We start from the raw sequence: 20,464 nt of genomic DNA, 5'->3' as shown, positions 1-20,464 counted from the left end.
GTCGCTGTTCTGTCACTTAAAGTCGCTGTTCTGTCACTACGCTGTTCTGTCACTACGCTATTCTATCACTACGCTGTTCTATCACAAGGGGTCACTGTTCTGTCACTACGCTGTTCTATCACTTCAAGTCGCTGTTCTATCACTTGGGGTCGCTGCTGTTCTGTCACTACGCTGTTCCGTCACTTCGGGTCGCTGTTCTGTCATTTGAGGTCGCTGTTCTGTCATTTAAAGTCGCTGTTCTGTCACTACGCTGTTCTGTCACTTAAAGTCGCTGTTCTATCACTTAAAGTCGCTGTTCTGTCACTACGCTGTTCTGTCACTTGAGGTCGCTGTTCTGTCGCTGTTCTGTCACAACGCTGTTCTGTCACTTAAGGTCGCTGTTCTATCATTTCAGGTCGCTGTTCTGTCACTTGAGGTCGCTGTTGTCTCACTTGAGGTCGCTGTTCTGTCACTACGCTGTTGTGTCACTTGAGGTCGCTGTTCTGTCACTGGGTGTCGCTCTCCTGTCACTGAGGTTCGCTGTTCTGTCATTTGAGGTCGCTGTTCTGTCACTGGGTGTCGCTCTCCTGTCACTGAGGTTCGCTGTTCTGTCATTTGAAGTCGCTGTTCTGCCACTGGGGGTCGCTCTTCTGTCACTGGGGTTCGCTCTTCTGTCACTTGAGGTCGCTGTTCTGTCATTTGAGATCGCTGTTCTGTCACTGGGGTTCGCTGTTCTGTCACTTGAGGTCGGTGTTCTGTTACTAGGAATCGCTCGTCTGTTACTGGGGTTCGCTGTTCTGTCACTTGAGGTCGCTGTTCTGTCACTACGCTGTTCTGTCACTAGGGGTCGCTGTTCTGTCACTACGCTGTTCTATCACTTGGGGCCGCTGTTCTATCACTACGCTGTTCTGTCACTAGGGGTCACTGTTCTGTCACTACCCTGTTCTCCCACTTAAAGTCGCTGTTCTGTCACTTGAGGTCGCTGTTTTGTCACTTGAGGTCGCTGTTCTGTCACTACGCTGTTCTGTCACTTGAGGTCGCTGTTCTGTCACTGGGGGTCGTTCTCCTGTTACTGAGGTTCGCTGTTCTGTCATTTGAGGTCGCTGTTCTGCCACTGGGGGTCGCTCTTCTGTCACTGGGGTTCGCTGTTCTGTCACTTGAGGTCGCTGTTCTGTCACTACGCTGTTCTGTCACTAGGGGTCGCTGTTCTGTCACTACGCTGTTCTATCACTTGGGGCCGCTGTTCTGTCACTACGCTGTTCTGTCACTAGGGGTCACTGTTCTGTCACTACCCTGTTCTCCCACTTAAAGTCGCTGTTCTGTCACTGGGGGTCGCTGTTCTGTAACTACGCTGTTCTGTCACTAGGTGTCGCTGTTCTGTCACTAGGCTGTTCTGCCACTAGGGGTCACTGTTCTGTCACTACGCTCTTCTATCACAAGTGGTCGCTGTTCTGTCACTACCCTGTTCTATCACTTCAAGCCGCTGTTCTGTCACTTGAGGTCGCTGCTGTTCTGTCACTACGCTGTTCTGTCACTTGAGGTCGCTGTTCTGTCATTTCAGGTTGCTGTTCTGTCATTTGAGTTCGCTGTTCTGTCACTACGCTATTCTGTCACTTGAAGTCACTTTTCTGTCATTTGAGGTCGCTGTTCTGTCACTACGCTGTTCTGTCACTTAAAGTCGCTGTTCTGTCACTACGCTGTTCTGTCACTTGAGGTCGCTATTCTGTCACTACGCTGTTCTTTCACTTGGGGTCGCTGTTCTGTCACTACGCTGTTCTATCACAAGGGGTCGTTGTTCTGTCACTACGCTGTTCTGTCACTACGCTATTCTGTCACTACGCTGTTCTATCACAAGGGGTAGCTGTTCTGTCACTACGCTGTTCTATCACTTCAAGTCGCTGTTCTGTCACTTGGGGTCGCTGCTGTTCTGTCACTGCGTTGCTCTGTCACTTGAGGTCGCTGTTCTGTCATTTGAGGTCGCTGTTCTGTCACTACGGTGTTCTGTCACTTAAAGTCGCTGTTCTGTCACTACGCTGTTCTGTCACTTGAAGTCGCTGTTCTGTGACTTGAGGTCGCTGTTCTGTCACTACGCTGTTTTGTCACTTGAGGTCGCTGTTCTGTCACTACGCTGTTCTTTCACTACACTGTTCTGTCACTATGCTGTTCTGTGACTTGAGGTCGCTGTTCTGTCACTTGAGGTCGCTGTTCTGTCACTGGGGGTGTCTCTTCTGTCACTGGGGTTCGCTGTTCTGTCACTTGAGGTCGCTGTTCTGTCACTAGGGGTCGCTGTTCTGTCATTTGAGGTCGCTGTTCTGTCACTGGGGGTCGCTCTTCTGTCACTGGGGCTCGCTGTTCTGTCACTTGAGGTCGCTATTCTGTCACTACGCTGTTCTGTCCCCAGGGGTCGCTGTTCTGTCACTAGAGGAGGGGGGGGGAGGACGCTGGTCTGTCACTAGGGGTCGCTGTTCTGTCACTTCGTTGTTCTGCCACTTAAAGTCGCTGTTCTGTCATTGGGGGTCGCTGCTCTGCCACTACGCTGTTCTGTCACTATGGGTCGCTGTTCTGTCACTGGGGGTCGCTGTTCTGTCACTACACTGTTCTGTCACTAGGGGTCGCTATTCTGTCACTACGCTGTTCTGTCACTAGGGGTCGCTGTTCTGTCACTACGCTGTTCTGTCACTGGGGGTCGCTGTTCTGCACTACGCTGTTCTGTCACTAGGGGTCGCTGTTCTGTAAATACGTTGTTCTGTCACCAGGCGTTGCTGTTCTATCACTACGTTGTTGTGTCACTGCGCTGTTCTATCAATTGGGGACGTTGTTCTGTCACTACGCTGTTCTGTCACTACGTTGTTCTATCACTTGGGGTCGCTGTTCTGTCACTACGCTGTTCTGTCACTAGGGGTCACTGTTTTGTCACTACCATGTTCTGTCACTGGGGTCGCTGTTCTGTCACTACGCTGTTCTGTCACTGGGTTGCTGTTCTGTCACTACACTGTTCTGTCACTAGGAGTCGCTATTCTGTCACTACGCTGTTCTGTCACTAGGGGTCACTGTTTTGTCACTACCCTGTTCTGTCACTTGAGGTCGTTGTTTTGCCACTTAAACACATGGGGGGTCGCTGTTCTGTCACTAGGGGTCGCTGTTCTGTCACTACCCTGTTCTGCCACTTAAAGTCGGTGTTCTGTCACTGGGGGTCGCTGGCCTGTCACGAGGGGTTGTTATTCTGTCACTACTCTGTTCTGCCACTTAAAGTCGCTTTTCTGTCACTAAGGGTCGCTGGTTCGTCACTGGGGGTCGCTGTTCTGTCGGTATGCTGTTTTATCACTTGAGGTCGCTGTTCTGTCACTGGGGGTCGCTGTTCTGTCACTACGCTGTTCTGTCACTAGGGATCGCTATTCTGTCACTACGCTGTTCTGTCACTAGGGGTCGCTGTTCTGTCACTACGCTGTTCTGTCACTGGGGGTCGCTGTTCTGCACTACGCTGTACTGTCACTAGGGGTCGCTGTTCTGTCACTACGTTGGTCTGTCACTGGGGGTCGCTGCTCTGTCACTAAGGCTCGCTGTTCTGTCACTACGCTGTTCTGTCACTAGGGGTCGCTGTTCTGTCACTAGGGGTCGCTGCTCTGTCACTAGGGGTTGCTGTTCTATCACTACGTTGTTCTGTCACTGCGCTGTTCTATCAATTGGGGACGTTGTTCTGTCACTACGCTGTTCTGTCACTCGGTTGTTCTATCACTTGGGGTCGCTGTTCTATCACTACGCTGTTCTGTCACTAGGGGTCACTGTTTTGTCACTACCCTGTTCTGTCACTTGAGGTCGCTGTTTTGCCACTTAAACTCACTGGGGGTCGCTGTTCTGTCACTAGGGATTGCTGTTCTATCACTACGTTGTTCTGTCACTACCCTGTTCTGTCACTTGAGGTCGCTGTTTTGCCACTTAAACTCACTGGGGGTCGCTGTTCTGTCACTACGCTGTTCTGTCACTAGGGGTCGCTGTTCTGTCACTACCCTGTTCTGCCACTTAAAGTCGCTGTTCTGTCACTGGGGGTCGCTGGTCTGTCACTAGGGGTCGTTATTCTGTCACTACCCTGTTCTGCCACTTAAAGTCGCTTTTCTGTCACTAAGGGTCGCTGGTCTGTCACTTGGGGTCGCTGTTCTGTCACTGGGGGGGGGGGGGGGGAATAAAGTGTGTGACAAATATCACAATCTCGAAAGAAGCATTACCACTCATATGTTTAGGAAGTGCAATTGCTAATATCAATATAGGTTGACCACAACTGTAGTTATCCAGGTTTAAGACAGGACACTGCCGTATTTGTCCTATATAAAAGTGACAGAATACAACATGCACTTGTGTTATTTTATTTATTATTTATTAAAAACAACAACAAACAAACAAAAACCCAAACAAACTTGAAACCAGTATGGACTTACTTGTACTGATTAATTAAATATATACTGAACCGCAAAAGAAACGCGACACATGTGTGGCTGAGAAAATATGTTTCAATTTATTAATATCAAAGATAAATTTTGAAAAATCTGATAAAGTCAATTTATTGGATGCACTTTGACCACAGTCTCTGGGTCGTTTGCCTGTGTTCAGGTAGTGGGGGGATCCAGCACATCGAGATTGTAGGGCGTGACATGTTCAATACCGTGTATGTCCTCCCTGGATGTTCACAAAAGCCATTGGCACCTGTGCCCACACCCTCAGGAAAGCTGCCTCCAGTTGCACACGAGTTGTCGGCCGTGGGACCACCTGGTTAAGCTGTCTCTGGATTTCATCCCACAGGTGTTCAATCGGGTTCAAATCAGGGCTGAGAGCCGGCCACGGCATGGTTCTGATGTTGTGCTGACGCAGGAAGTCCATGGTGATCCTGGCCGTGTGGGGGCGAGCATTATCCTGCTGGAACACGTGGTTATGGTGACGCGTGAAGAAGGGCACTATGTGAGGTGTTAGAATCTGGTCAACGTAGCGCTGCGCTGTGATGCCATTCCCTCTGCCTGCACCAACATTTTGGAACAAATGGGGCCCAATTCTCTGATTCAGGCCTATAGCACCCCAAACCATGATGCTTTGGCCACCCCACGGGTCTCTCTCCAGGACACATGCGTCTCTGTAGCGTTCACCCCTCCTACGCCACACCCTCACTCTGCCATCCGAGTTGGAAACGCAGTACCGGCTCTCGTCAGAGAAGACTATCAACCTCCATTGTTGATGCCGCCAATGTTGGTGCTGTGTAGCCCACTGTAGTCGTGTCTGACGGTGGCGGGCGGTGAGGACAGGTCCTCGAGCGGGACGTCGGCAAAACAGGTTGTTGGCGGCAAGTCGACGTCGTACCGTGTCGTCACTGATGGGTCGCTGTCCAGTGCCAATGGTCGCGCGAGCTGTCATGCTGGCCGTTCTGAAGCGATCATGGAGGTGTTGCCGGTTGATGTAGCGGTCCTGCCTGGGCGTGGTCACCCGGGGGAGCCCGCTGCGGTGACTGTCTGCAGTGCTGTTGGTGTTGATGTACCGCTGCTGTAGACGATGGATGGTGCTGACATGGACATTGTAAGCGTTAGCAACAACCAGGGCACGCTGCCCGGCTTGCAATCGGCCGATAGCTTGTTCTCTCTGCGCTGCTGACAATCGGGTCACACCTGATGCGTGCAAATTACGAATGCCAGGAACGCGGTTCAAGTTGGTTTTTATACCCATAACCTCCACGAGATGCACGTGCATTTCGGTTTTCATGACAATTGTTTGCGACTGCCACCCACGGCCTTCGAGACAGGTGCGTTTTGGCGTGTCGTTTCATGGAAAGTTGAAAGGGTACCTGCAATTAGGGTCTCAGTCATAAACCAGCATGTCTTGTAATATTGACAGTTACATCCCCGAAATAAATTGTTATAATTTACCATATAGAAATGACATTTAAAAATCTCGCGTTTCTTTTGCGGTTCAGTATATTTGAGAAATGTATCTGTTTTCTCTCCACGAAGACCTGGGGCCAGGTGGTCAAATGTTAGTTAGCTTAACCAGTGGTTACAACACATTTTCAAAACCAAGGTGTGAATCAATACAAATAACAATTGAAAACTAATGTTGAAACTTGATTTAGAACAATGAAGTTTCCATACATATTTAAATCCAAAGTGTATTTTGTATTTATGCAAAAATAATTAAAATGATTAATATTATACTAAACCAGTGTTCATTTAAACTATACTTTGAACAATTGGGCACTGTGTACTGAATCGGACTAAAATGAATGTATTGTATGTATGAATGTTTAACGACAGCCCAGCACAAAAATACATATCGACCATTAGGCGTCAAACAAAGGTATGTATATGAATATGATTATTTACATTAAAAATTTAAAGTTATATAATTATGTAAAACGAATGTAAAGAGGTGTGACAACAATATAATACAATATAAAAATGAATATAAACTTGTATAATTTAAAACTATGCATACAAATCAAAATGTTTAAATTAATTTTCTTTTAATTGTAAGTGGAATTTAAAAGACTCTAGCACATTAAATTTTTATTAGGCCCAGACACAAACTAACGACACGGAATATAGTAGTGTTATACCTTCAAAAGTTCATTATCATCACATTGTATGTCACATCTTTTAATTGTGAGTGGAATTTAAGACTCTAGCACATTAAATTTTGTTAGGCCCAGACACAAACTAACGACACGGATGTTATACCTTCAAGAGTTCATTATCACCCCATTGTATGTCACATCTAAAAACAACAATATTTGTAAAAGTTACTAAATGTTTGACACTCAATATCATATGATTAATAAATCAATGCGCTCTAGTGGTGTCGTTAAAAGACCCAACTAAACCAAAAAACAAATAAGCAACAACAACAAACCAAAAAACAATAACAAACCAAAAACAACAAAAAACAAAACAAAATACAAACACACAAAACCCCCATAACACCCCCGCCAACAAACAACCCCAGACCCAAAAACGATTAGTTGCCTAATAGTCCATGGGCCAGATACCGACCCCCCCCCCCCCCCCCCCCCGGGATTTTTGGAGACAAGTATTTTTAGGTACCTCATTATATATGAATTTAATATCTGCTTGTGTGCAGCAAAAATGTTGGTGGATTAAAAAAATATCGCCATTTGAATGGGGGTACCGTTGCACATTTTGTGTCCCAAAAACACTATATTGAAAAATTAAATATAGTGATAAAGTTGTCATCCATATAAATTTTTAACAGATATAAGGCCAAAATGAATGATATTCATCCTATACTAGATGTTAATAGTAACAAACCAAATAACAATGCAATATGTGGTATGAATAATGATATACTCATCGGCAAAAGTTAAGCAATGCCTGAAATACATTATTTTCTATATTTACACATATTTTGGGCTGCTTGAACCTTTTACTATTAAAAATTGCACTGTATTTAATATATTGAGGCAGCATTATTCAAATATGGTTCAGTATATCTGCCTATACTATACTCAACACAATTAATTAAGGTCCAATAGATATTTTAGCATTTTCCTTTAAATATGGGGGAAAATACAACTTCTTCCGTTGAAAGTTGTCAGCATTGTGGCATGTTCTTAAACTTAATGACTTAAATAACAATTTTGAGGGAATACAATGACAAAAAACATTCAGAACAAATGTATAACAAATACTTGCCTAATGCTCATTTCAATATTTTTCATAAGTATGTGAAATCCCAGTGTTTTTTGCGTGTATAACCAGTAAACGTTTACTGAAACAATGTATAGAAGCCATATATATGACCAAAACATGCTAAAATAATATGACAGTAACAAAGAATTATATTATAATATAAGAAAGTTTACTAGCCCTTTAGTAATTTTGTTGAGTATACATGTATGTGCATCAATATTATGAATATGTCCCTCTTTACTAAACACCAGTGTTAAAAATTTAAAGCATCAGTGTTAAAAATTTAAAGCATCAGTTTTGTGTACCTACCATAATTTCTTTTGCATTACATGTACAAGTCATCTATCTCACAGACGTTCATCTTATACTAGTCTGTGTTTGTAATATCTTTAGATTTGCCTTTATATTTACATTGTGCTTAACTTATGCTTAGGTGTATATAATTAGTTTCTACATCAGATATTGTCTATGAAAGTTTTGACTTCCTTTCATATTCCTTTGCATTTTCATGCAATTAAAGTATGTCTGTCATGTTCACAATTTCTGGTATTCTCCTTCTCCAGGCTCTGCTCTGGTTCCCCCATCAGTATGTCCATCAGCTCTCATGGTATCGTATCACTATTTCATCTCGAGTGTGCCTTCTACAATTTCTCAGCGATATGGCCATTTGGATGGGGAATAGCCTGGTATGCGCGGCATGGCTGATACCAAATGACAACTTGGCAATTTGTTCTCGTTATGTGCATTCTCAGTGAATACATACATGGGGGTGCCAAACCACGAATGCTGTTATTATGCTACTGTGGATTAGTTGCAAACCTTCCATCCAGTAGATATTCCCTGAAAATATGCTGTACCAATAGAGCAAATTGGAAGAGAGCAAATTGCCATGGTCTCATATGGTATTATTCATATCACGAAGTCCAGGGTATTCCTCAACCACATAGAAATGGCTGAGAAATGTCCAAAGAAATACTGAAGCTGAACTGGATGGTTTGTGATCTGATAACAAGAGCTGTTGACATACTGAGGGAGGAACAAGAGCAAAGGCCCAGAGGACAAAATAAGAAATTACAGATATTGTGAACATAATAGACATTATATTTGAATCAGATGATAAGACTGAAATAGGAAAGAAAGTCAAGTACTAGATATGCCTGATGACTATATCTGATGTCAATTATATAAACCTAAGCATAAATTAAGCACAATTTAAATACAAATATGTTTTCAAAAATAGTACAAGCTTCTTCTGTGAGATAGATGAATTGTAAATGTTTTAACACACATGCCGAGGAAAGGTACTTATAAGTGGTTGGTACTAAGAACAGAGAGACATCTTCATAAATTTGTGAACATAGTATATAAACTCCATATACTTAACCATATTTGAATAATGATGCCTCAATATGCTATAGAAAAAAGCCAGGTCAATTTGTTTTTTTAATAATAAAGGCTTCAGGCAATCCTAAGTATGTGTATACATAGAAATTAATACAGTTCTGGCATTGCTTACTAGTAACTTATTTTGAGAAGTATATAATTATTCATACCTCATATTATATTGTTTTGTAATTGTTTTAAACACCTACTTAATAGAATAAAAGGAAGGATGTAGAAATAGAAAATTGTAAACTTCACATACATGTGTATATCATATTTGGGTCAATTGAGAATTGGGAATGAAAGTTAGATTTTTATAGTGCTAGATATTTGCCTGATGACAATATTCTATGTAGTTATCAAATATATACACCAAAACATAAGTTAAGCATAATATAAATAGAACTGCAATTCTAAAATATTACAAAAAGCAACAAAAAACCTAGCTATTGTAAGATGAACTGTTGTGAGACAGATAAATTGTATATGTAATGCAGACTTGCTTAGAATGGTATGTAAATTCACTTTTTATGTTTGTAAGACTTGTGTGTAATATAAAAATATTCAAAATATCCATGTAAATGGTTTATACAGCATGTACTGCACCATATTTAAGTAATGCTGCCTTCAGATATTAAATACAATATAATAATAAAAGGATCAGAATGTTTTAGGTACGGTATGTATATATACACATGTACATAGAGAATTACGTATATCGGGAACTGTGTAACTTTTGCTGGTGAGTATACCCCCGGTACTATATCCATATCACATATATTGCATTGTTTTGTGGTTTGTTGTTATGAACATGTAATTTAGCATGAATAGCATTCATAATTTGGTCTTAAACCTGTTCAAAATATGTCTTGATGTTAACTTGAACATTGCCATGCAGTTTTTTCATATACTATGTTTGTAATACTCAGGACATTTCAAATTCATTGACTCACTATGCTTAGTCAGATGCCAAAAATGTATTATTTTTTGGTGGAATACACTCACCAGTAACCCAGCTTTAAAGTAAAAGCAGTGATATAGTCCAGAATTATTTTCAAATATTTTTGAAAATTATGTGGAACATTCACCTTGATCAGAAATTTGCCCTGTTGAAAATAAATAGGGTGCCTACACTCAAACGTGCCCTACAGGCACACCCACCAACAGATTGCCTGCAGACAAGCTGATTTGAATATGTCTATGGATAGGCTTCAAAAATATACTCATCTTGAAAAATCCCGGGGGGGGGGGGGGGGGGGGGGGGGGGTATAGTAGGTCCACGGTATATAACACGTAAGTCGGTTTATGATCGATCCTCGTCGATGGGTCTTTTAGGCTATTTCGGGTTCCAGCCAGTGCTCTACAACTGTATGTACTATCTTGTCTGTAAAAGACTGCATATAAAAGATGCATTGCTATTAATGTAAAAATGCAGCAGGTTTTCCTTTCTAAGACTACGTGTCGAACAGTGATTAATAAACCAATATGCTACAGTGGTGTCATTAAAGAAAACAAACTGACTTTAATGAAACATTCTGCCGGTTCCTCTGTCCAGGACAGGGAAGGGGGGGGGGGGGGCAGGAGGAGGGACCGCCTGCGCTGGCAGGTACAAGGGAGCACCAGCAGCCCGACCGTGGTCGGTAACAGCCGGAGGGTGGTATGGTGCTATGGAATTTGGAATGTCCAGTAGGATTAAGCCAAAGAGAAAGGGTGCGCATTTTTGATGAAGGAATGTAGGCGCAATTTGGAATGGTCGATCTAACAGGAAAGGTGGGGAGCTACGAATAGGTTTGGAATGTAGTAGGCCAAAAGTAGCTCAGTGATTAGACCTAACTGGTGCTGGTATGTCTCCGTAGGTTGCTCATAGGTTGCTGAACAGTGCACCTCGGTTATTTGTATGCACAACAGTACCTTTATACAGTTTCTCACTACTGTTGAGGTTGGTGACAAACGGTTGTAAGACATCGTCACTAGATCCTAGTGTTATCACCGTCTCACATCTGAATAAACCAGGTGAATCGGTCAACATGTGACACAGTCTTATGCTCACCGCCAGTTTTCTTATACGTGTACAGATACTTGTTAAAGTCGCCCTCTGTTGTTATGATCGCTGACCAGAGATGGTGAGACGATGCATTGGCAAAGGCGATGCTGTAATTCTCCCCGAACTTCACGTTGGTGTTGTAGATGATTTCAGCAGCCACGTGACCAGCAGACGACACTTCGAGGTGATCAGCATCCACTATTTGACATAACCCATTTGTGTACTCCACGACTATACGGACTGAGGCACCCATCTGAACCTTCTCGCTCAGGCCTGCAACTGATCCACTCAGATTCTGTCCATCGCCTGTCACTGAGAGAACCTGGATCCATTCACGCGTGTCCACAAACCAGTCTATGTTTTTCTGAACCTGTGTATCTTTTTTTATCGTGTCCGTTTCAAACGTGTATGCGCGAATCTGGATTTGACCACTGGAGGATGTCATAACCCTTTCAGCCGTTCCAGATTGATCGAGGTTATCGACGCCAATTGGTTCCATCATGTCTTGTAGACATGCCGTGATGGTCTCATTATGAATGTAGATAGTTTTGGTATTAGCAGCGACTCCCATTGTATAGACTCTAAGTCGGTGACCACTAAGAAGAGAACGAGCCAACTGGGTGGTAGAGCCGTGGACTCCTTTGCCAAGCTGATCTACAGTGAATACCTTAATCCAGCAATCATCGGTGCACCAAGTGTTAGGCACATGGTTCGTCTTGTTTGACTTGTAACTTCCTTCCCCAACATGCCAGCGAAGAACATGCTTCGAGCCGCTACTAGTGAATCTGTACAGAAACCAGAATGGCTTCGAAGAAAATGATGCATGTGTTGATGGAATGGTCTTTGCTAGGCGGTCAATACCACCCCCAGCTACCTGTTTTAAGTTCTCACTTACAAACACAGTTGTAAGAGATACTATGGCAGAGCCTCCTCGGATTTTCGCAACAAGCGCATCCAGATCACCCGTGACAGCTGCTCCACTGGCGTCATTTTCAAAGAATGGCGTCACATTTGAGAAGTTTTTCACGTACCAGGTGGCTGTGATCTCTTTTGTAGAGGACGGCGCCATTGATCCCTCTATGTCAAATGCGACCACAGTTTGATATTTCGCATTCACGGTAATGTTAAACATTCTTTGAGGATTGGCATCAAACGTATTCCAAGATGACTTACTGAGGTGAAACAACGACTGTGCCCAGGTATTGTCACTCGAAACACCGAAACTATTCATTGTGTGTATTTTCTTGTCACTGGTTACGAATTTTAATTTCATCGCACAGGAATTCTTTGAAGCCACGTATAGTGCGTTAACACTTTCGGGAATGAGTTGCCATTGCTGATAACACAAATCTGAAAAAAAAGATAATTAATTATTAAATACAGTCTTATACTAAATACACTGACAAACATAATCAAATAATATTATCGGGAAAAGTTTATTTGAAGCTTCCCTCAAATTAGCAAAACTTTTGGGAGCGTACTGACTTTACTCTAAGAGTGGGGCGGGGTTAAACGCTAATAAACGCTTATATATAAAAACAAAAGCAACAAGTGTCGATAATCAACATTTTTATGGTTTATTTGTAACATGACTCTCTTAACAAAATATTCTTGCTCATGTCCAGTCTTAAATATGATGGAAACATTGTTACCTGAACGATGAGACTATTGACTAACCAAAACACTAATAATGATGGTAATGTTCAATATTTTAATTGCGTTAATAACAATTTTGACTGTATTGTATTTGAGGCAAATGGAGCAACAACAATTATGGATATAGAAAGTTCTATGACCGGGTATATTTGACATCTCTATCCAACAGGGTTGATTGTAATCTCATAAAGACATCTCGTCTGAACATCAATAGCGAGTGGGGCCGTCATGTGCCCGTGTGACAGCCTTTACCTTTCTTCTGATGGCCCGAATGAGTTGTCTGATACTATCGCGAGGTAATTGCTGCCACTCCCGACAGCCTACAATGTAGGGAGAGACTAGATCGTAGACATTGAGAGTCGTCAACTACTCAGCGCCTACTGAATATGCATGAGTTGTATTACTTAATATTTTATTAAATGCTTGTTACAATAACACAAATCTATATTTGGCATAATTTACAAATATAGTAGGACATTACTCGTTCATGTTTATCTTTATTTCCCGCGGAAAAATTGGACTCCTTTGTGATATTGGGGCGTGGCTTACAAAAAAGTGCGTAGCTTAAAATCGCATTTCGCGAGATGTTACATCCTGCTGGCTACGATTAAGTATTTCCGTACAATGTAGCCTCTGCGACTGCCAGAACATCCTCTAGAGTCTAAATGGAAAGCATCTCTAAGGATATATCAAATAAAACCTGCATTGTTGGTTTACCAAAGGGGTTCTTAAAGGGACATTTCTGAGTTTGCCGCAATTTTTAAGATGTGATCGACTAACAGAGACTTTTTAACGATTGTAATTATATATCAAATATATGTTTCTGCATGAAATATTAGTGGCTGTATTTTAAACGTGTTTCTGATCGTTCTAATATTTGTACTAGGTTAAATTTAATTTTATTTCCTAAAATGCTTTTGTTTTTTTCGTACGTACGAAATTATTTGAAGACAAAATCGCGTTTGGGCTTCTTACAAATATTAAGACGACCAGAAACACATTGAATATACAGACACTGATATTTTAAACAAGAAAATATATTTAATATGTAAGTTTGATCGTAGAAATGTTTTATTAGTCGGAAACATCTTTCAATGCAGCAATGTCCCTTTAATTAATTTCTCTGTGTATACATAAACAATGTATAGTAATGGTTTTGACTAGTTTGCCTTTGGATTTTTATGTATAATGAACAACAAAAGAAATTATACACCTTTGAAATGCCATATTCTCTAAAATACTTACAAATTTCGTATATATGACGCTATCACATCCTTTGAATAAGATCATCCAACAAAAGCTGTAATAAGTTTTTGATGCGAAACTGGGATAGTCATAGACACTACTTGTTATATCTGAAATGAGCAGCTGAACCCTAAATAAAATCTCATTTGCCTTAAGGGTGAGGGGTAGTAGTATTTATATTCATGGTGTATATGTCGACTGATACGCTGAATGTAGAAGATTTAGCCACATATGTTACTACTGTCGTCAATGGGATTTCATTTGGTATAATACACCCTGTATATGTCATGTGAATAAAATCACCCAACAAAAGTTGCAATCAGTTAGGCGTTTCACTGTCCGGGTCGGAAAACAGGTTTTGCACCAAAAGCACGTGCATGAGTAAACTGAAGTATGCAAGTGGCTTCTTCAAAAGTGAATCTAACCATGCATGGTAGCCATTGAAAAAAACTTGGAAACTTTAATATCGGATATTAAATTTGAAAAGTGTTAAATGGCTAGGCTCAAGCTAATTCAACACAAACACGCAATAGGCATGCTTCGGTTCATTGTAACAGACAAATCCGTGCACACACAGTAAGCACGAGGGTGAGACATAACCATCAACCCTACACCCTGCCTCCATTGCAAAGAGAGCTGGGACGTGAATGACAAAATGTATCCACAAATATGTCTCAACGCGGAGTTAATTCTATACGGCGACATCTAGCAGCGGGATTTGTAGTTAAGGGCAGACAAACACTTTATTAAAGACGCCGAAGAGTCTGTTTCACCGAGTTATGACACATGCAGTTTTAAAGGAACATTCCTGAGTTTGTTGCATTGTAAGATGTTTCCGACTAATAAAATATGTCTACGATTAAACTTACATATTAAGTATATTTTCTTGTTTAGAATATTAGTGTCTGTATATTCAGTGGGTTTCTGGTCGTCTTAATATTTGTATGAAGCCCAAAGTGGATTCTCTCTTCAAATAATTTTATACGTACGAAAACAACATATTTTAGTAAATAAAATGAAATTTAACCTAGTACAAATATTATAACGATCAGAAACACGTTTAATATACAGCCACTAACATTTTATGCAGAAAAATATATTTGATATGTAATTACAATCGTTAAAAAGTCTCTGTTAGGCGATAACATCTTAAACATTGCAGCAAACTCAGGAATGTCCCTTTAAGTATAGGGGAATGTCTGAGTAACTCTCCATTCATGAAAAATAATGGAGACGAGGCCCGCTAGGGAATGGAGAATTACAATGATATTCCCCTACTTAAAATACACCACTAAATAATAATTTTATACGAATATGTGTTAGTATGAAGTTTGACACCAATGATTTTGGTGGGTTAATTAAGTAGGGTTTCATCTTTCCATTACTGAAAAATAATGGAGTGTTGAGACACAGCTGCAGTAACCACTGTCGTCTGGGATAATAAGGGGTGGGGTTTAGCTCAGTGGTAGAGTGCTCGTCGTAAAGGGATAATAAGGGGTGGGGTTTAGCTCAGTGGTAGAGTGCTCGTCATATTTCAAGGCAGGGATAATAAGGGGTGGGGTTTAGCTCAGTGGTAGAGTGCTCGTCGCGAGGGGATAATAAGGGGTGGGGTTTAGCTCAGTGGTAGAGTGCTCGTCGTAAGGGATAATAAGGGGTGCGGTTTAGCTCAGTGGTAGAGTGCTCGTCGCTTTTGGGATAATAAGGGGTGGTTTAGGTTTAGCTCAGTGGTAGAGTGCTCGTCGAAAGGGGGATAATAAGGGTACAATTTACTAGCTCAGTGGTAGAGTGCTCCGTCGTAAGGGATAATAAGGGGTGGGGTTTAGCTCAGTGGTAGAGTGCTCGTCGCGAGGGATAATAGCTCAGTGGTGGGTTTAGCTCAGTGGTAGAGTGCTCGTCGTAAGGGATAATAAGGGGTGGGTTTAGCTCAGTGGTAGAGTGCTCGTCGTAGGGATAATAAGGGGTGCGGTTTAGCTCAGTGGTAGAGTGCCCGTCGTAGGGATAATAAGGGGTGGGGTTTAGCTCAGTGGTAGAGTGCCCGTCGTGAGGGATAATAAGGGGTGTTTTAGCTCAGTGGTAGAGTGCTCGTCGTGAGGGATAATAAGGGGTGGGGTTTAGCTCAGTGGTAGAGTGCTCGTCGTAAGGGATAATAAGGGGTGGGGTTTAGCTCAGTGGTAGAGTGCTCGTCGTAAGGGATAATAAGGGGTGGGGTTTAGCTCAGTGGTAGAGTGCTCGTCGTGAGGGATAATAAGGGTGGGGTTTAGCTCAGTGGTAGAGTGCTCGGCGTGAGGGATAATAAGGGGTGGGGTTTAGCTCAGTGGTAGAGTGCTCGTCGTAAGGGATAATAAGGGGTGCGGTTTAGCTCAGTGGTAGAGTGCTCGTCGTATGGGATAATAAGGGGTGCGGTTTAGCTCAGTGGTAGAGTGCCCGTCGTAAGGGATAATAAGGGGTGGGGTTTAGCTCAGTGGTAGAGTGCTCAGTGGTAGAGTGCGTCGTAAGGGATAATAAGGGGTGCGGTTTAGCTCAGTGGTAGAGTGCCCGTCGCGAGGGATAATAAGGGTGGATTTAGCTCAGTGGTAGAGGCCGTCGTAAGGGGGTGGGGTTTAGCTCAGTGGTAGAGTGCTCGTCGTAAGGGATAATAAGGGGGTAGCTCATAAGGGTCGTGGATAATAAGGGTTAGCTCAGTGGTAGAGTGCCCGTCGTAAGGGATAATAAGGGGGGTTAGGGGTTTAGCTCAGTGGTAGAGTGCTCGTCGTGTAGAGGCTCGTAATAATAAGGGTGCGGTTTAGCTCAGTGGTAGAGTGCCCGTCGTGAGGGATTTAGCTCAGTCAGTGGTAGAGTGCCCGTCGTAAGGGATAATAAGGGGTGCTCAGTTTAGCTCAGTGGTAGAGTGCTCGTCGTGGGGGATAATAAGGGGTGGGGTTTAGCTCAGTGGTAGAGTGCTCGTCGTAAGGGATAATAAGGGGTGGGGCTTTAGAGTGCCCGCAGTGGTAGAGTGCTGGTAGAGTGCGTCGTAGTAATAAGGGGTGGGGTTTAGCTCAGTGGTAGAGTGCTCGTCGGGGATAATAAGGGTATAGCTCATGGTAGAGTGCTCGTCGCGAGGGGGGGTGCGGTTTAGCTCAGTGGTAGAGTGCCCGTCGTAAGGGATAATAAGGGGTGGGGTTTAGCTCAGTGGTAGAGTGCTCGTCGTAAGGGATAATAAGGGGTGGGGTTTAGTTTAGCTCAGTGGTAGAGTGCTCGTCGTAAGGGATAATAAGGGTGGGGTTTAGCTCAGTGGTAGAGTGCTCGTCGTAAGGGATAATAAGGGGTGCGGTTTAGCTCAGTGGTAGAGTGCTCGTCGCGAGGGGATAATAAGGGGTGGGTTTAGCTCAGTGGTAGAGTGCTCGTCGTCGTAAGGGATAATAAGGGGTGGGGTTTAGCTCAGTGGTAGAGTGCTCGTCGTAAGGGATAATAAGGGGTGGGGTTTAGCTCAGTGGTAGAGTGCTCGTCGTAAGGGATAATAAGGGTGGGGTTTAGCTCAGTGGTAGAGTGCTCGTCGTAAGGGATAATAAGGGGTGGGGTTTAGCTCAGTGGTAGAGTGCCCGTCGTAAGGGATAATAAGGGGTGCGGTTTAGCTCAGTGGTAGAGTGCTCGTCGTAAGGGATAATAAGGGGTGGGGTTTAGCTCAGTGGTAGAGTGCTCGTCGTAAGGGATAATAAGGGGTGGGGTTTAGCTCAGTGGTAGAGTGCCGTCGTAAGGGATAATAAGGGGTGGGGTTTAGCTCAGTGGTAGAGTGCTCGTCGCGAGGGGATAATAAGGGGTGGGTTTAGCTCAGTGGTAGAGTGCCCGTCGTAAGGGATAATAAGGGGTGCGGTTTAGCTCAGTGGTAGAGTGCCCGTCGTAAGGGATAATAAGGGGTGCGGTTTAGCTCAGTGGTAGAGTGCTCGTCGTAAGGGATAATAAGGGGGGATAATAAGGGGTTTAGCTCAGTGGTAGAGTGCTCGTCGTAAGGGATAAGCTCAGTGGTAGAGTAAGGGATATGGGGTGGGCTTTAGCTCAGTGGTAGAGTGTCCGTCGTAAGGGATAATAAGGGGTGGGGTTTAGCTCAGTGGTAGAGTGCTCGTCGTAAGGGATAATAAGGGGTGGGGTTTAGCTCAGTGGTAGAGTGCCCGTCGTAAGGGATAATAAGGGGTGGGGTTTAGCTCAGTGGTAGAGTGCTCGTCGCGAGGGATAATAAGGGAGCTAAGTAGGGATAATAAGGGGTGCGGTTTAGCTCAGTGGTAGAGTGCCCGTCGTAAGGGATAATAAGGGGTGCGGTTTAGCTCAGTGGTAGAGTGCTCGTCGCGAGGGGATAATAAGGGGTGCGGTTTAGCTCAGTGGTAGAGTGCTCGTCGTAAGGGATAATAAGGGGTGCGGTTTAGCTCAGTGGTAGAGTGCCCGTCGTAAGGGATAATAAGGGGTGGGGTTTAGCTCAGTGGTAGAGTGCTCGTCGTAAGGGATAATAAGGGGTGGGGTTTAGCTCAGTGGTAGAGTGCTCGTCGCGAGGGGATAATAAGGGGTGGGGTTTAGCTCAGTGGTAGAGTGCTCGTCGTAAGGGATAATAAGGGGTGGGGTTTAGCTCAGTGGTAGAGTGCTCGTCGTAAGGGATATAATAAGGGGTGGGGTTTAGCTCAGTGGTAGAGTGCTCGTCGCGAGGGGATAATAAGGGGTGCGGTTTAGCTCAGTGGTAGAGTGCCCGTCGTAAGGGATAATTAAGGGGTGCGGTTTAGCTCAGTGGTAGAGTGCTCGTCGCGAGGGATAATAAGGGGTGGGTTTAGCTCAGTGGTAGAGTGCTCGTCGTAAGGGATAATAAGGGGTGCGGTTTAGCTCAGTGGTAGAGTGCTCGTCGCGAGGGATAATAAGGGGTGGGGTTTAGCTCAGTGGTAGAGTGCTCGTCGTAAGGGATAATAAGGGGTGGGGTTTAGCTCAGTGGTAGAGTGCTCGTCGTAAGGGATAATAAGGGGTGCGGTTTAGCTCAGTGGTAGAGTGCCCGTCGTGAGGGATAATAAGGGGTGGGGTTTAGCTCAGTGGTAGAGTGCTCGTCGCGAGGGATAATAAGGGGTGGGGTTTAGCTCAGTGGTAGAGTGCTCGTCGTAAGGGATAATAAGGGGTGGGGTTTAGCTCAGTGGTAGAGTGCTCGTCGCGAGGGGATAATAAGGGGTGGGGTTTAGCTCAGTGGTAGAGTGCTCGTCGTAAGGGATAATAAGGGGTGGGGTTTAGCTCAGTGGTAGAGTGCTCGTCGTAAGGGATAATAAGGGGTGCGGTTAAGTAGAGGGTCGTAAGGTTTTAGCTCAGTGGTAGAGTGCTCGTCGCGAGGGATAATAAGGGGTGCGGTTTAGCTCAGTGGTAGAGTGCTCGTCGTAAGGGATAATAAGGGGTGGGGTTTAGCTCAGTGGTAGAGTGCTCGTCGTAAGGGATAATAAGGGGTGGGGTTTAGCTCAGTGGTAGAGTGCCCGTCGTAAGGGATAATAAGGGGTGGGTTTAGCTCAGTGGTAGAGTGCTCGTCGTAAGGGATAATAAGGGGTGGGGTTTAGCTCAGTGGTAGAGTGCTCGTCGTAAGGGATAATAAGGGGTGGGGTTTAGCTCAGTGGTAGAGTGCTCGTCGCGAGGGGATAATAAGGGGTGGGCTTTAGCTCAGTGGTAGAGTGTCCGTCGTAAGGGATAATAAGGGGTGGGGTTTAGCTCAGTGGTAGAGTGCTCGTCGTAAGGGATAATAAGGGGTGGGGTTTAGCTCAGTGGTAGAGTGCTCGTCGCGAGGGGATAATAAGGGGTGGGTTTAGCTCAGTGGTAGAGTGCCCGTCGTAAGGGATAATAAGGGGTGCGGTTTAGCTCAGTGGTAGAGTGCTCGTCGCGAAGGGATAATAAGGGGTGCGGTTTAGCTCAGTGGTAGAGTGCCCGTCGTAAGGGATAATAAGGGTGCGGTTTAGCTCAGTGGTTGAGTGCTCGTCGTAAGGGATAATAAGGGGTGGGGTTTAGCTCAGTGGTAGAGTGCTCGTCGTAGGGGATAATAAGGGGTGCGGTTTAGCTCAGTGGTAGAGTGCTCGTCGTAAGGGATAATAAGGGGTGCGGTTTAGCTCAGTGGTAGAGTGCCCGTCGTAAGGGATAATAAGGGTGCGGTTTAGCTCAGTGGTAGAGTGCTCGTCGTAAGGGATAATAAGGGGTGGGGTTTAGCTCAGTGGTAGAGTGCCCGTCGTAAGGGATAATAAGGGGTGGGGTTTAGCTCAGTGGTAGAGTGCTCGTCGCGAGGGGATAATAAGGGGTGGGGTTTAGCTCAGTGGTAGAGTGCCCGTCGTAAGGGATAATAAGGGGTGGGGGTTAGCTCAGTGGTAGAGTGCTCGTCGTAAGGGAAAAATAAGGGGTGGGGTTTAGCTCAGTGGTAGAGTGCTCGTCGCGAGGGATAATAAGGGGTGCGGTTTAGCTCAGTGGTAGAGTGCTCGTCGTAAGGGATAATAAGGGGTGGGGT

At 44.2% G+C, this 20,464-nt stretch overlaps 1 protein-coding gene across 1 annotated transcript in view; it reads right to left on the bottom strand.

The window, feature by feature from the left end:
• Window positions 1–10,310: 10,310 nt before the first annotated feature.
• Window positions 10,311–20,464, bottom strand: part of LOC121389024 — a 150,418-nt gene continuing 140,264 nt past the window's right edge. The window contains exon 3 of the mRNA XM_041520618.1: window positions 10,311–12,435. Coding sequence (XP_041376552.1) covers window positions 11,036–12,435 — 1,400 coding nt within the window. The 3' untranslated portion in view covers window positions 10,311–11,035. The remainder of the gene's footprint in view (window positions 12,436–20,464) is intronic.

This window comes from Gigantopelta aegis, chromosome 14, assembly GCF_016097555.1.
Source record: "Gigantopelta aegis isolate Gae_Host chromosome 14, Gae_host_genome, whole genome shotgun sequence".
Classification (NCBI taxonomy): domain Eukaryota; kingdom Metazoa; phylum Mollusca; class Gastropoda; order Neomphalida; family Peltospiridae; genus Gigantopelta; species Gigantopelta aegis.
The sequence above is the reverse complement of the archived record's forward strand: the minus strand, read 5'-3'. Positions and strand labels throughout refer to the sequence as shown.